At 44.4% G+C, this 16611-nt stretch overlaps 1 protein-coding gene across 1 annotated transcript in view; it reads right to left on the reverse strand.

Moving 5' to 3' along the window:
• NCKAP1L (NCK associated protein 1 like) overlaps nucleotides 1-16611 on the reverse strand; it is a 397914-nt gene that overhangs the window by 25971 nt on the left and 355332 nt on the right. The window contains exon 30 of the mRNA XM_069758709.1: nucleotides 4895-4984. Coding sequence (XP_069614810.1) covers nucleotides 4895-4984 — 90 coding nt within the window. The remainder of the gene's footprint in view (nucleotides 1-4894; nucleotides 4985-16611) is intronic.

Raw genomic sequence — 16611 nt, forward strand, 5'->3', positions numbered from 1 at the left:
TAGGCCTACAAATTGGGTATGGGGCGTAGAGAGAGGGTGTGTTACACTCCAAGGTGTTCCCCAGGTTGCCTTTCCTGAGCTTCGATATTCCGGCTCTCGTTTAGTAGTTGTCGGAAACTACGCTGCATTAGGCCTACAAATTGGGTATGGGGTGTAGAGAGAGGGTGTGTTACACTCCAAGGTGTTCCCCAGGTTGCCTTTCCTGAGCTTCGATCTTCATGCTCTCGTTTAGTAGTTGTCGGAAACTACGCTGCATTAGGCCTACAAATTGGGTATGGGGTGTAGAGAGAGGGTTTGTTACACTCCAAGGTGTTCCCCAGGTTGCCTTTCCTGAGCTTCGATCTTCCGGCTCTCGTTTAGTAGTTGTTGGAAACTACGCTGCATTAGGCCTTCAAATTGGGTATGGGGTGTAGCGAGAGGGTGTGTTACACTCCAAGGTGTTCCCCAGGTTGCCTTTCCTGAGCTTCGATCTTCCGGCTCTCGTTTAGTAGTTCTTGGAAACTACACTGCATTAGGCCTTCAAATTGGGTATGGGGTGTAGAGAGAGGGTGTGTTACACTCCAAGGTGTTCCCCAGGTTGCCTTTCCTGAGCTTCGATATTCCGGCTCTCGTTTAGTAGTTGTCGGAAACTACGCTGCATTAGGCCTACAAATTGGGTATGGGGCGTAGAGAGAGGGTGTGTTACACTCCAAGGTGTTCCCCAGGTTGCCTTTCCTGAGCTTCGATATTCCGGCTCTCGTTTAGTAGTTGTCGGAAACTACGCTGCATTAGGCCTACAAATTGGGTATGGGGTGTAGAGAGAGGGTGTGTTACACTCCAAGGTGTTCCCCAGGTTGCCTTTCCTGAGCTTCGATCTTCATGCTCTCGTTTAGTAGTTGTCGGAAACTACGCTGCATTAGGCCTACAAATTGGGTATGGGGTGTAGAGAGAGGGTTTGTTACACTCCAAGGTGTTCCCCAGGTTGCCTTTCCTGAGCTTCGATCTTCCGGCTCTCGTTTAGTAGTTGTTGGAAACTACGCTGCATTAGGCCTTCAAATTGGGTATGGGGTGTAGCGAGAGGGTGTGTTACACTCCAAGGTGTTCCCCAGGTTGCCTTTCCTGAGCTTCGATCTTCCGGCTCTCGTTTAGTAGTTCTTGGAAACTACACTGCATTAGGCCTTCAAATTGGGTATGGGGTGTAGAGAGAGGGTGTGTTACACTCCAAGGTGTTCCCCAGGTTGCCTTTCCTGAGCTTCGATATTCCGGCTCTCGTTTAGTAGTTGTCGGAAACTACGCTGCATTAGGCCTACAAATTGGGTATGGGGTGTAGAGAGAGGGTGTGTTACACTCCAAGGTGTTCCCCAGGTTGCCTTTCCTGAGCTTCGATATTCCGGCTCTCGTTTAGTAGTTGTCGGAAACTACGCTGCATTAGGCCTACAAATTGGGTATGGGGTGTAGAGAGAGGGTGTGTTACACTCCAAGGTGTTCCCCAGGTTGCCTTTCCTGAGCTTCGATCTTCATGCTCTCGTTTAGTAGTTGTCGGAAACTACGCTGCATTAGGCCTACAAATTGGGTATGGGGTGTAGAGAGAGGGTTTGTTACACTCCAAGGTGTTCCCCAGGTTGCCTTTCCTGAGCTTCGATCTTCCGGCTCTCGTTTAGTAGTTGTTGGAAACTACGCTGCATTAGGCCTTCAAATTGGGTATGGGGTGTAGCGAGAGGGTGTGTTACACTCCAAGGTGTTCCCCAGGTTGCCTTTCCTGAGCTTCGATCTTCCGGCTCTCGTTTAGTAGTTCTTGGAAACTACACTGCATTAGACCTTCAAATTGGGTATGGGGTGTAGAGAGAGGGTGTGTTACACTCTAAGGTGTTCCCCAGGTTTCCTTGCCATTGCTTCGGTCTTCCGACTCTCGTTTAGTAGTTGTAGAAAAGTACACTGCATTAGGCCATACAAAATGGGTATGGGGTGGAGAGAGATGGTGTGTTACACTCCAAGGTGTTCCCCAGGTTGCCTTTCCTGAGCTTCTATCTTCAGGCTCTCATTAAATTGTGGTTAAATGGAACAACTGCATTTGGCCTACTAGTTGGTTTGGGGCCTACTATCGGTGTCTGCCACTCCTTGCTGTTCTCCTCCACTGAACAAAGCTGTGCCGCCTGTTTACTACGGTTGCCAATTTTGAACTGCATTTCGACTACTTACTGATTTGGCCCTACTCTCTGTGTCAGCCTCTCATTCCAGTTGTCCTCCACTGCAATGCCCCCTGGTTATTCCTGTGTTACCAATTTTGAACTGCATTTAGCCCACTTTCTTCTTTGGGCCTATATCTGTGTTTCCACTTCATCGTGCCCATTGCCCAGCCAGTGATAGATGAGTCTGCTGGTACATTGACCCATAACGCAACATTCCCCGTGCACGCTACACAACAACATTGTGACCCTGCTGAAAGTCAGGTTGCTCTTCCCGCATACCATACCACCTTACACGGGGACAAAGAGGAAGGTGCAGATGAAAGTGCAGGTTCCTTCATCAGGTGGGGGGAGGAATACTAGTTGGCGACGTCACTGGCACAGGGCCTCTCATAGTACGCAAAAGTGTTGCTGCCGGTGGGAGGCGCCCCCGCCGTGCAAACACACCGCTGTACTTTGAGGGGCCCTGTGCCAGTGCCAATGCCAACGAGTGGGCCCCCCCTGCTTGCTCAGGTTCACAGCACTTGCAAAGTTGAAATACTTACCTCTCCCTGCTCCACTGCCGTGACGTGGTCCAGATTTCCTGGGCCCACTAATTACTTGAACCAGCCCTACCCCCCACAACTTTAGCCAAATGACCCCCAATTTCAAATGCCTTCCAATTATTATAAGGTAAATTACGCTTGACAAGCTTCATTAAGAAGAATGGATGGTTTTGACATTAAAATGGCCACTCTAGGTGTTTTCCTGGCCCCCACTCACTGCCGACTATGCTGCCCCATTGACTTGCATTGGGTTTCGTGTTTCGGTCGATCCCGACTTTACGTCATAATCGGCCGATTTCACTCGACCCGACTTTGGACATAGTCGGGTTTCGCAAAACCCGGCTCGACTCTAAAAAGGTCAAGGTCGCTCAACTCTACTCCTGATAATAGACGAGCACATGTTTAGTCAATTTGAGCTTTTCTGCATCTTCCCAAGGTTATAGGTATGTTACTATGTGGCATTTCTGCTGAGGACCTCGCATAGTGAAAATACAGAAAATTCCACAGCAATTTGCTCATCTAAGATAGGCTGATCTCCAGCCCCAACATACCTCAGATCAACAGGTAATATCCTGCATGTCTATGTCACTACTGGCTAGAGTTGAGCAGAGAGATTTGCAGAACCCTGGTCTAGTGGCCATGTCGTTAGTCCATGGCCACTGGTCCAGATCCCTGCGAACCTTCTATTATTTATAGAGTAACATCATTGTGTCATATCTTCTAATTGGAAGAGACACCTTGGATGCCAACCGGTAGGCGTTGGTTTACTGAGCTCGGGTCCAGCAGCCACAGACTAACAACGTTGTCATTGAGTACTCGTGCAGTTGAAACGCGTCGACTGGGTCATGTCGACCATGTACATTTTTCTTTTGTATGCACCATATTTTCTTTTGATAAAGAAAAAAAAAGGAAAATCCAGTCCTGTTGAGCTGGACTCCAATTTTTTTTACATTTTCCATGATGTGAGGCCAGGGCGAGGCCGGTGTCTGAGCCCCAGGTGGATGAGCATAGAGCAACTGGGTAAGATGGAATCAAGTTTTTACATTCGTTAATATGCATGTTTCTTCCGTGGACAATCAACACAAAGTTTCAAATGGTTCCTCCAAATGCAATGTATGAATGTGACTTGAATGTTGCCTTAGATCTATTACTCTACATGTCTTACATGCCCACATCTAGAACCTTCAGACATATCTTGAAAACCCATCTTTAAGAAGCTTATAGCCTGCAATAACACCGCTGCCACCTCATCGCCAAAGGAGCTGCTGCAAACCCTCAACCTACTGTCTTCTTCCCCATTGCCCTGTAGACTGTAAGTCCGCAAGGGCAGGACCCTCTCGTTTCTGTACCAGTCTGTCATTGTTAGTTTGTTCACCGTAATTTATATTTGTTCAGCACCATGGAATCAAAGGTGCTCTAAAAATTATAATTATTATTAATAATAATAGCAATAATAATAATAACTAATGTTGATCGAATAGCTTCAGATAAGAGCTTATCCGAGTAGCTACAGCGCTTACCGAATAGCTGCATTGGGAACCTGAATACCTGGAGTGCTCCTGATAATCTACTGTTCGGCGTCGCAGCTGCTTGTGTCGCGGCTGTGTGACTGTCAAAACAAGTGCATGGAGAGCCCAACAAACAGGCTGCCTATGAATGTGTTGTGACTGTCATAGAGCCGTGACACATGCAGCTGCGACGCCAAACAGCTGATTATCGGGAGCGCTCCAGGTATCCTGGTTCCTGAGGAAGCTATTAGGTAAGCGCTATAGATATTCGGATAAGCTCTTATCCGAAGCTATTCGATCAACACTAATAATAACGCTTTAAATACAAGAAAAGAATAATGAATTCATTAAAATCTTAAGTAACAGAGTAATACAGGTAGGTTGTTATTGTACAAAGTTAGGCACTACTGCATTTTTGTCTATAAAATAATTCATACAATGAGCAAAGGTATTTTTACCCTTTGTGTCAGCTAATCCTATGATGACTAAGATGGTGTTGTCCCCTTGTGATCTTGTGAAAGTTAAGGTAAAATAACCTAATCCATTCTCCATTGGCTACAATCTCCTGGAGTGCCTTGTTGCTGTGACAGCCTCATGAAGCATCTTCATGCAGGATGTTATTGCAGATTAATGCATTCCCTGCCAATAGAGAGCAGGCAAGCAGCAGTATACTTACAAGATGAAGGAGAAGTAAAATAGACTCTCGGTTCCTGGTTTTCTGCTTGTCTGCTTCTTCCCCGAGGTGCAGCAAGCTCCCTGATGCCATCTGGAAAAGAGATCACACAAGAAGATTAGGGAAGATTGGACTCCGCTGATCAGTCATAACAGCCATGTATGAGTATTATTTCTTTCTCAGGTTATACACACATCCTTGTGGACTTCATATCAATGTGTGCATAGATTTACAGTCATTTTGGATAATGTTCACAGTTCTACGTATGTTCTGAAGGAACATGCGGGTTAGAATAAGATGTTCCCTATGCATTCTGTATATATGAGAGACATGAGCTGGTCCAGTGCTGAGTAAAAGAAGAAATGAAGATGTGCACTGCTCATCTACCTCACACGGTCAAAGGATCGTCATGTTGACATCAAACATGCCTGCCTGATTATATTTTTTCAAAATTATCTTCTGTCTAGGGCTGTTTGTACCTCCCATACAAATCCCGTCGATTTTGACCACATTGATCTAATGTGTACGGTTAGTGTAAGGCCTGGGTCAAGCATATGAAAATGGATCTGAGTTTTATCCAGAAAACTTGGAGGATCATCATCTATATTGACATCCAAATGGCATCTGTGTATCCGTTTTTTACATCCGTGGGATATCCAAGTGGCATCCATTTCTATACATTAACAACTTGAAAGGTGGATGATCAAATACAGCTTCTAGGTTATTAATGGAAATTTAACTGTAAAAATTGGATACCTCACAGATGTCCCGTTTGGGTTTTGAATTTTTTTGCACACTCATAGTCTTACATGGGTAATCCTCATTGGTAGAGACTATTGCAAGCTGTGTTTTTTGTCATATTATCTGAACAGCTCTATTGAAATACATTGATCCGTGTGCTGTCCTATTTTTACTGTCCATATAATACACTCTTTTGAAAGAACCCTAAGACCAGGTTCACGCAAGCGTATAAAACATTATCAGAGTATCATTCAGAAAATTCGGGTGATTTTTTTTCAGAGTCCTGTTTTTTTCCCACAAAACGGGACTCTGACATCCTGTGCGTGCCCTGGTACAATGACATCACCACGTTAGTGGGTCTGCACCTTGCAGAATTGCCAGGAATTGGTGTTGGGTAAGTAAATTATTTTTTTTTCTAATAATATTTATAGGAGCATCATACAGTGTGGCGGCTACTATGGGGACATCATACAGTGTGGGGGCTACTATGGGGACATCATACAGTGTGGGGGCTACTGTGGGAGCATCATACAGTGTGGCGGCTACTATGGGGACATCATACAGTGTGGGGGCTACTATGGGGACATCATACAGTGTGGGGGCTACTGTGGGAGCATCATACAGTGTGGGGGCTACTATGGGGACATCATACAGTGTGGGGGCTGCTGTGGGAGCATCATACAGTGTGGGGGCTGCTGTGGGAGTATAATACAGTGTGGTGGCTACTGTGGGAGCATTATACAGTGTGGGGGCTGCTGTGGGAGCATCATACAATGTGGTGGCTACTGTGGGAGCATTATACAGTGTGGGGGCTGCTGTGGGAGCATCATACAGTGTGGGGGCTACTATGGGGGCATCATACAGTGTGGGGGCTACTATGGGGGCATCATACTGCCGTTTATATTGACATGTAGGTCATAGGAAGCTGACTAAAATGATACCTTGAGAGCTGCCATCTGATGTTTTACTCCAGAGAAATCCATGTTTTTCTTATATGTAAATGAGCTGTTTCAGGCTATGGGTCCAACACTGATGTAGGATTGTAAGCTCTCAGGAGCAGGTTCGTCTTATTGTGCTTTAGTTATTGTATTGTTAACGTTGTTACTTATGACTGTTGTGTTTGAAACGGTTAAGTTGTAAAGCGCTGCGGAATATGTTAGCCCTATATAAATAAAGATTATTATTATTATTATTATGTACATCAGAATCTGCCTCCAGGGCTTATTTCAAGGGGCATTAGCAGTGTGAAACATATAAGTAACACACTCAGAACAGTAAAACTGAACTTTGTCTTGCAAGTAAATTCTCGCAGCTCTGCAGCTCTGCTGTATTGCAACAACATTGCAATGCTGTCTGCCTGTGAGATGGAAGCTGAAGCTGAGAGAAACCTGCAGATCTGTCAGGTATAACAAGGTATAAGAATGTTCTGTTTGATGAATCCTGTCATAAATCACACTCTATGAGTATCTCCAGGCTCTTTATTCACATCATGTCTCAACCTCCATTACATGAATCCCGAGTACAACAACATCCAACAAGTTCCAAACAAAGAATATAGAACACACATAAAAGTAGTGAGACCCCTAGAGGCCACATGAACATATAACATATTGCTACATCCTTTCTCTTTTAACTAGAGGAACAATAAAAGATACTAAACTAATGTATACTATGACAAAATTAGAAATTAACTTAGTACGTCCAGTTAGATATAATCTTTGAGGTGCGCCGGCTTTTTGCTAATTCTGCCAGCTCTGGTAATATAAGATGTGTCACTTTCTACATCTGGTACATCTGGTAGTTCTTCTGATATTGTCTGTCTCTGGCCAGAGTCCTCACCCTGATGGTCAGTGGTCACTGTTGTTGCCTGACTTGTACTTGCTGCCTCGTTGTCTTGGGTGTCTGGATACTGTTCAAAAGGCCATGAATCATCTCTTTCTTGCGTTTTCCTCAAATATCTTCGATTCCTCCTTAGTCTTCTTCCGTCGTCTGTTAGAATTTCGTAAGACCGAGGTCCCAGTTTCTGGACAACCTTTGCCTTTTGCCAGTGTTTGTCAAATGTGGTGCTTGGCTGCAGCCGAATGTTGTCATTTCTCTGGAGCTCAGGCAGATCCTTTGCAGATTTATTGTAATAGAAAGCTTGCCTAGCTTGATTCTTCTGTAATTTAGCTTTGATGTTTCCCAGCAGCTTTGGCTCTAACAGATGACACGCAGTTGGTACTAGTGTCTTTGTACGCCTACTCATGAGCCTCTGTGCCGGACTGCTGTCTAGGCCTTGGGTGGGTGTGTTTCTATGATCCAGTATAGACAGATATACATCAGCACCCGCCTGGTTTGCTTTCTGCATGAGTCTTTTGGCCGTTTTTACTGCTGACTCTGCTTTCCCATTACTCTGAGGATATCTTGGAGAAGACGTCTGGTGTTCAAATTCCCATTTCTTACTGAAAGTTTTGAATTCTTCCGACGTAAACTGTGCTGCATTGTCAGAGAAAACGATATCTGGAATGCCATACCTGGCAAAATGGGCCTTGAGTTTTTTAATCACTGTTCTCGCCCTTGTGTCCTGCACCAAATCAACCTCCCAGAAGTTAGAGAAATAGTCCACTGTAATCAGGTATTCTTTGTCATTCCATGTGAACAAGTCTGTTCCTATTTTTGACCAAGGCCTATGTGGAATTTCATGAGGTTGCAATGTCTCCTTTGGTTGCTTATCATTGCAGGATGCACATATTTCACATTGTGCTATGTAATTTTTTATGTGGTCATTCATTCCTGGCCAATAAACTGATTCTCGTGCACGACGTAGGCATCCTTCCATGCCTAAGTGAGAAAAGTGCAATGTCTTCAATATGCCTCTTCTGAGAACTTCAGGTATAACAGCCCTGTCTCCTTTAAAGATGATTCCTTGCTGCACTGACAATTCATCTCTTATGTGGAAGAATGGTGAGACTTCCCTCGGAGCATGCTGCTTGTATTTTGGCCAGCCCTGCAAGATGACAGTCTTTAAACTCTGGAGACTTTTATCCTTCTCTGTAAACGTCTGGATTTGCTTGACCTTTTCTTTTGACACTGCAAGGTAGTTACACATATTGATGGTTTCAATGTCTTGCTCCTCATTATTTGTGATAGGAAGGTAAGCTCTGCTTAGCGTATCTGCAATCAGTAAGTCTCTTCCTGGACAGTACCCGATGTCAACATCATATTTCTGAAGTCGCAACAGCATGCGCTGTAGTCTCTTTGGGGCATTTAGTAATGGTTTCTTTGTAATGCTCTCCAATGGTTTGTGATCCGACTGCACTGTTACCCGTCGACCATAGGTGTACTGGTGAAACTTCTCCATCCCAAATACCACAGCCAGTAGTTCCTTCTCAATCTGCGCATATCCCTGCTCTGTTGTTGTAAGGGCTCTGCTTGCAAATGTAATTGGCTGTTTGTTCTGCATTAATGTGGCTCCAAGGCCTTTTTCCGAAGCATCACATTGTACCACCACTTCTCCATCTGGATCTAAATACTTTAGGGTTGCTGTATCTGCAATGGCATTCTTTACTGCTCGGAAAGCAGTCTCCTGGCTTTCTGTCCATTCCCAGCGCACATCTTTGTGGGTTAGCTGTCTCAGTGGCTCACACATGTCTGACAGATGTCTGCAAAATTTTGAGAGATAATTCACCATGCCCAAAAATCGTTGTACTCCAGAAACATCAGTAGGGGTAGGCAAATCTTGTATTGCTCTCACCTTTTCAGGATCCACTTTGACCCCAGTTGAAGTCAGTCGATGACCAATATAGGCCACTTCTGTCATTTTCAATTTGAATTTGTCCAAATTCAGCTTTATGTTTTTTTCTCTGCATCTGTCCAAAAATTGTATCATCTTCTGATCGTGATCCTTGATTGCAGATTCCATATTTTCCCCTTCTCCCACTACTAGGATATCATCCGCTATTGTCTTCACTCCAGTAAGTCCTTCCAAAGCCTGCATCAATTTCTGCTGGAATATCTCTGGAGCAGGTTTTAGTCCCATGGGCATTTTCAGCCATTTAAAGCGTCCAAATGGTGAAGAAAATGTTGTCAATAAACTTGAATCTTCAGTCAGGGCCACATGCCAGAATCCATTTTTTACATCACATACAGAAAATATTTTAGCCTTTGATAAATCTGGTAGAACATCATCTAATGTTGGCATTGGGTAATGATTTCGTTTCAGCGCCTTGTTGAGTGGCTTAGGATCAATACATATTCTTAACTTGCCCGATGGTTTCTGCACTATGACCAAACTGCTGATCCAATCTGTGCTCTTATAGACTGGTGCTATCATGCCTCTTCTCTGTAGATCTTGCAGTTCTACTTTCAGCAGTTGCATTAAAGCTACAGGCACTCTTCTTGTAGGTAATCTGGTGGGCTGCACTGTGTTGTCAATTTCTAGCCTATATTTACCTTCAAAGCATCCATCACCTTCAAATACATCAGCATACTCTGCTTTTATTTTCTGCATGTCCAAGTTGTGCTCTGCATTTAGTTTTGGATTTTGTATATCCTGGGCAACTTCAACAGACATACAGTGGGGCAAAAAAGTATTTAGTCAGTCAGCAATACTGCAAGTTCCACCACTTAAAAAGATGAGAGGCGTCTGTAATTTACATCATAGGTAGACCTCAACTATGGGAGAGAAACTGAGAAAAAAAAATCCAGAAAATCACATTGTCTGTTTTTTTATCATTTTATTTGCATATTATGGTGGAAAATAAGTATTTGGTCAGAAACAAAATTTCATCTCAATACTTTGTAATATATACTTTGTTGGCAATGACAGAGGTCAAACGTTTTCTGTAAGTCTTCACAAGGTTGCCACACACTGTTGTTGGTATGTTGGCCCATTCCTCCATGCAGATCTCCTCTAGAGCAGTGATGTTTTTGGCTTGTCGCTTGGCAACACGGACTTTCAACTCCCTCCAAAGGTTTTCTATAGGGTTGAGATCTGGAGACTGGCTAGGCCACTCCAGGACCTTGAAATGCTTCTTACGAAGCCACTCCTTCGTTGCCCTGGCAGTGTGCTTTGGATCATTGTCATGTTGAAAGCCCCAGCCACGTTTCATCTTCAATGCCCTTGCTGATGGAAGGAGGTTTGCACTCAAAATCTCACAATACATGGCCCCATTCATTCTTTCATGTACCCGGATCAGTCGTCCTGGCCCCTTTGCAGAGAAACAGCCCCAAAGCATGATGTTTCAACCACCATGCTTTACAGTAGGTATGGTGTTTGATGGATGCAACTCAGTATTCTTTTTCCTCAAAACACGACAAGTTGTGTTTCTACCAAACACTTCCAGTTTGGTTTCATCAGACCATAGGACATTCTCCCAAAAGTCCTCTGGATCATCCAAATGCTCTCTAGTAAACTTCAGACAGGCCCGGACATGTACTGGCTTAAGCAGTGGGACACGTCTGGCACTGCAGGATCTGAGTCCATGGTGGCGTAGTGTGTTACTTATGGTAGGCCTTGTTACATTGGTCCCAGCTCTCTGCAGTTCATTCACTGGGTCCCCCCGCGTGGTTCTGGGATTTTTGCTCACCGTTCTTGTGATCATTCTGACCCCACGGGGTGGGATTTTGCGTGGAGCCCCAGATCGAGGGAGATTATCAGTGGTCTTGTATGTCTTCCATTTTCTAATTATTGCTCCCACTGTTGATTTCTTCACTCCAAGCTGGTTGGCTATTGCAGATTCAGTCTTCCCAGCCTGGTGCAGGGCTACAATTTTGTTTCTGGTGTCCTTTGACAGCTCTTTGGTCTTTACCATAGTGGAGTTTGGAGTCAGACTGTTTGAGGGTGTGCACAGGTGTCTTTTTATACTGATAACAAGTTTAAACAGGTGCCATTACTACAGGTAATGAGTGGAGGAAAGAGGAGACTCTTAAAGAAGAAGTTACAGGTCTGTGAGAGCCAGAAATCTTGATTGTTTGTTTCTGACCAAATACTTATTTTCCACCATAATATGCAAATAAAATGATAAAAAAACAGACAATGTGATTTTCTGGATTTTTTTTTCTCAGTTTGTCTCCCATAGTTGAGGTCTACCTATGATGTAAATTACAGACACCTCTCATCTTTTTAAGTGGTGGAACTTGCACTATTGCTGACTGACTAAATACTTTTTTGCCCCACTGTAATGTTCTGAGACTGTACTTTTATTAAGTCCATTGCCTGAACTGCTTTTACTCCCAGTAATGGTACATGGTTACCACCTCGTAACACGGTAAATTCAACTCTATAACTCTTTCTGTTACATGGGTTTCGTATTTTTAGCTTACATGTCCCCATTGGTTTCAGAACACTTTTGTTGTACATCACCAGTACCTTGTCAGTTGGCTCAATAGAAACCGGTTTGTTTAGCAGATCAAATGAAATTACATTGCAGCTTGCTCCACAATCCAGCTGAAATCTAATGGGCTTCTCATCCAACAAGAATGTTGCATAAAGCTGCTTGGCATCCTTCACTACTGACTGCCCGACTACATTGACTTTCTCTGTTGTAGACTGCATTTGTAGCCATGTAATGTCCTCTGCACTGTCAGTGTCTGGTGTCACAGTGTAGAGCTGTCTGTACTGTTTGCCTCTTCCTTGCCTGCAGACAGCAGAGGAATGATTCTTCTTGCCACATGACCTGCAGGTTTCCCCATATGCTGGACACTTAGTTTTGTCTCTCTCATGTCTTTTCCCACAATACTTGCAGTGGACAGTGTTTATAGGGTAGTCTGGTCCTGTCTTTCCTTTCATAGATACTGCATGTACCTTGTCATCATCATTCTCACTGGTGCCTGCCATCATCTTCAGGCTGTGCTTTGTGAGCTCAGCAGCCCTGCATATTTGCATACATTTCTCTAAAGTCATGCCTTCCTCTCTCAGTAATCTTTCTTTGAGATGACTGTCCTTTATGCCACACACCATTCTGTCCTTGATTAGACTGTCCCTGATCTCTCCAAAGCCACATGTTTCTGCAAGTCTCCTCAGCTCTGTCAGATATCTGTCCACATTTTCACCATCCTCCTGATGTCTTGTGAAAAACTTATATCTTTCCACTGTCTCATTCTTCTTTGGGTCACAGTGTTTATCAAATGCCTGCACAATGTCTGCTAGGAGGAGGTTGTCTGTGTCTGGAAGCAAGGTGTGGGCTAATTCTCTGCCATTTTCCCCAATTAGGTAATAAAACAGCTTTACTTTCCGTTTGTCATCAGTGGGGCCCACAGTCAGATCCACATACAGTGTAAACTCTTCCTTCCAATGTCTCCAAGTCTGGGACAGATTACATGAAGTTACATCCAGTCTCTGAGGGGGCTTCAGACCAGTCTCCATTTTTTCTGTACTGTCAGGGAATCTGTACTTACAGTTGCAGTGATCTGTGCAGTTCCAGCCTCATATAAGCTCTAAGAATTTGCAGGTTCTGTGCCCGGCTGCCACCATGTTCTGTTTGATGAATCCTGTCATAAATCACACTCTGTGAGTATCTCCAGGCTCTTTATTCACATCATGTCTCAACCTCCATTACATGAATCCCGAGTACAACAACATCCAACAAGTTCCAAACAAAGAATATAGAACACACATAAAAGTAGTGAGACCCCTAGAGGCCACATGAACATATAACATATTGCTACAAAGAAAAACATAGATTTCTCTGGAATAAAACATTGGATCGTAGATATCAAGGTATCATTTTATTCAACCTCCTATGATCTACATGCCCATATAGGCGGTTGATCCTGCTGACAGTTTCCCTTTAAATGTCAGAATATTGTGACTGTCAGAGGTGCACACAGGAGGCATTATTGTTATTTTTAAGGAGGTAAATGTGGACACTTTTCTAGGGCATTTGCCCAGGTCATTTATATTTTTTTAGGTAGTAATTTAACCATCTAGAGGGCAGAAAAGAGGCATTTTACTTTGTAAGGGGCATAGTATTGGGTATTCCTGTGCCACGGAGCAAATGCAGTAATAAGGACACAAACGGCAGCAGTGGTTCAGTATTGGGGCATGAATAAGATGAGGAGTTTGTGGAGGTTGGGGATAGATGGGGACAGCGCTAGAATTGTGAGTCAAATAAATGTGTGTTTGTTGCATTCTCTATAGATGAGTTGTGTCTGAAAGAAATTGTCATGTTGTCTGAGCCAGGTGGAAAAGGCAGGAAAAGTGAACGACTCCATCAATAAGAATGTCAACAATAAAGTCACTATCTATACCTGCATGGCAATCTCATACAGTGGGTACGGAAAGTATTCAGACCCCTTTAAATTTTTCACTCTTTGTTTCATTGCAGCCATTTGGTAAATTAAAAAAGTTCATTTTTTTCACATTAATGTACACTCTTCACCTTATCTTGACTGAAAAAAATACCACAGAAATGTAGGTCTATATAGCAAGTGCAAACTCAGACAAGGATCTAGCCAGAAGGCCTAGCTTTCATAGGAGAGAGGAGTGGCTAACCTAGTACAGATGAATGCTGAAGGTGTCAGGATAACCAAGCGGACTCACCAGGGAGCTAAGGGGTCCTGGTAGCTGGAAGAGGGTAGCGTGTCAGAACACCCGGGCCGAGCAGTGTGACCGTCGGATAGAAGCTGCAACAGGACATGCGGCACGTGACTGCCGGTCACAGGGTACAGGGGCGAAGCCTCCCACAGGTCTGCAGCAACAAACAGGAGAGGGCGGCGTCGACGGCGTCTGAACACAACAGGGGGTTAAGTGCTCTGGGGTTGGCACGAACAAAGGGAAGTCAATCAAAGCTGAGATCAGGGATACCAGACAGGACGGTCAGTACTAAAAGAGGCAGGCAAAAGAGTTACCAGAGGAAAAGCCAAGGTCGGAACTGAGAAAGCAAACAGTACACAATCAGCAGGCAGAATCAGCAACGGGAATACAGACCGGGTCAGAACCAAACAATCACACTAGAACACAGGCACAAAGGCACAAGCACAATGGGGTTGACCACCTCAGCCGAGGGCAAGAGTATAACCAACAAGGCCTGAATCTACAGAGAGGCTATGAAAAGCCTCACTGGTGCCAAAAGGAGGCTACAAAGATTAACCCCAGAGGTACCACAGACAGCAGGGATTTCCACATGGCCGATTAACCCCTGTCCTGCTGAAAGAAAACAAACACATTTAATACACCGGAGAAGTACTTTTTCTCAGCGACGAAGCAGGAGCGATCAGACGCTGCGGTCTTCTGGCACTGCTCTATTGCGAAAACTCCGTGCTGTAGAGGCTGATACATAGGCCACAAATAAATTCTTCTGTTATTAACGTCATACAGTAAGGGACCTGACTTGAAAAATAGTTTGTAGCATCTAGTGCAGAGGTCTCAAAACTGCATTCCTCAAGGGCTGCAAACAGGTCATGTTTTCAGGATTTCCTTGCACTTCACAGGTGATAATTAGTGTTGAGCATTCCGATACCGCAAGTATCGGGTATCGGCCGATATTTGCGGTATCGGAATTCCGATACTGAATTCCGATACTTCCCGCGTATCGGATACCGGAATCGGAAGTTCCCAGAATTCAAATTGAACGCAGCAGCCAATGAGGAATGAATGAAAGTGTGGGCACATCCTGTTTAGCATGGTGGGCATGTAAGTACTGGCAAGGCTTGGATTGGCTGCTGAAATGATGTCACTCTGCACTATAAAAAAGCGCTGCCGCCATTTTGCGCTCACTCTGCTGTGATTTCAGTTAGGGACAGGACGCTGTGTTCTAACTGAGGGCCAGTTGAGCTAGCTAATTGCTTTATTTTCCTTTCCAAAGGCTAATTTAGCAAAACGCTGTGTGTTCTTCACTGTTCACCTTGCTCTTGCCTTGCAGCGCTGTTTTAACAGCGTTCTGCAAGGTCTCTGTGTGTGTGTGTGTGCAGCTCACTCTGTAGTCTGTGTGCAGCCATATACCCGGTTGTATTCAGCTCAGGGGGGTTCACACTGCCTCACACAGTTGTTCTTTTTTGCTCTTAGTGCAGCCTGCTGCACATTTTTTCTCAAATTTCCTATTAGTGTTTTTCCACCAGTCTCCAGCTCTATTGTGGAAAAACACTACATAGGATAACCTAGAGGGGGGTTTTTGGGCCTTGCAGCGCCGTTTACGGCTGTCTGCACGGTCTCCGTGTGAGCCCAGCTCGCCCTGTAGTCTGTGTGCAGCCATAGCCGGTTGGATTCAGCTCAGGGTTCGTTACTGGCTCATACCTTGAGAAAAATTTTCCTTTTTTTCAAATAGTGCAGCCTGTTTAAAATTTGAAAAAAAAAATTCCTATTAGTGTCTTTCCACTCGTATCCAGCTAAATAGTGGAAAAACACTATATAGGATAACCTAGAGGAGGGTTTTTTGGCCTTGCAGCGCCGTTTACGGCTGTCTGCACGGTCTCCGTGTGAGCCCAGCTCGCCCTGTAGTCTGTGTGCAGCCATAGCCGGTTGGATTCAGCTCAGGGTTCGTTACTGGCTCATACCTTGAGAAAAATTTTCCTTTTTTTCAAATAGTGCAGCCTGTTTAAAATTTGAAAAAAAAAATTCCTATTAGTGTCTTTCCACTCGTATCCAGCTAAATAGTGGAAAAACACTATATAGGATAACCTAGAGGAGGGTTTTTTGGCCTTGCAGCGCCGTTTACGGCTGTCTGCACGGTCTCCGTGTGAGCCCAGCTCGCCCTGTAGTCTGTGTGCAGCCATAGCCGGTTGGATTCAGCTCAGGGTTCGTTACTGGCTCATACCTTGAGAAAAATTTTCCTTTTTTTCAAATAGTGCAGCCTGTTTAAAATTTGAAAAAAAAAATTCCTATTAGTGTCTTTCCACTCGTATCCAGCTAAATAGTGGAAAAACACTATATAGGATAACCTAGAGGAGGGTTTTTTGGCCTTGCAGCGCCGTTTACGGCTGTCTGCACGGTCTCCGTGTGAGCCCAGCTCGCCCTGTAGTCTGTGTGCAGCCATAGCCGGTTGGATTCAGCTCAGGGTGCG

This window comes from Ranitomeya imitator, chromosome 3, assembly GCF_032444005.1.
Source record: "Ranitomeya imitator isolate aRanImi1 chromosome 3, aRanImi1.pri, whole genome shotgun sequence".
Lineage (NCBI taxonomy): Eukaryota > Metazoa > Chordata > Amphibia > Anura > Dendrobatidae > Ranitomeya > Ranitomeya imitator.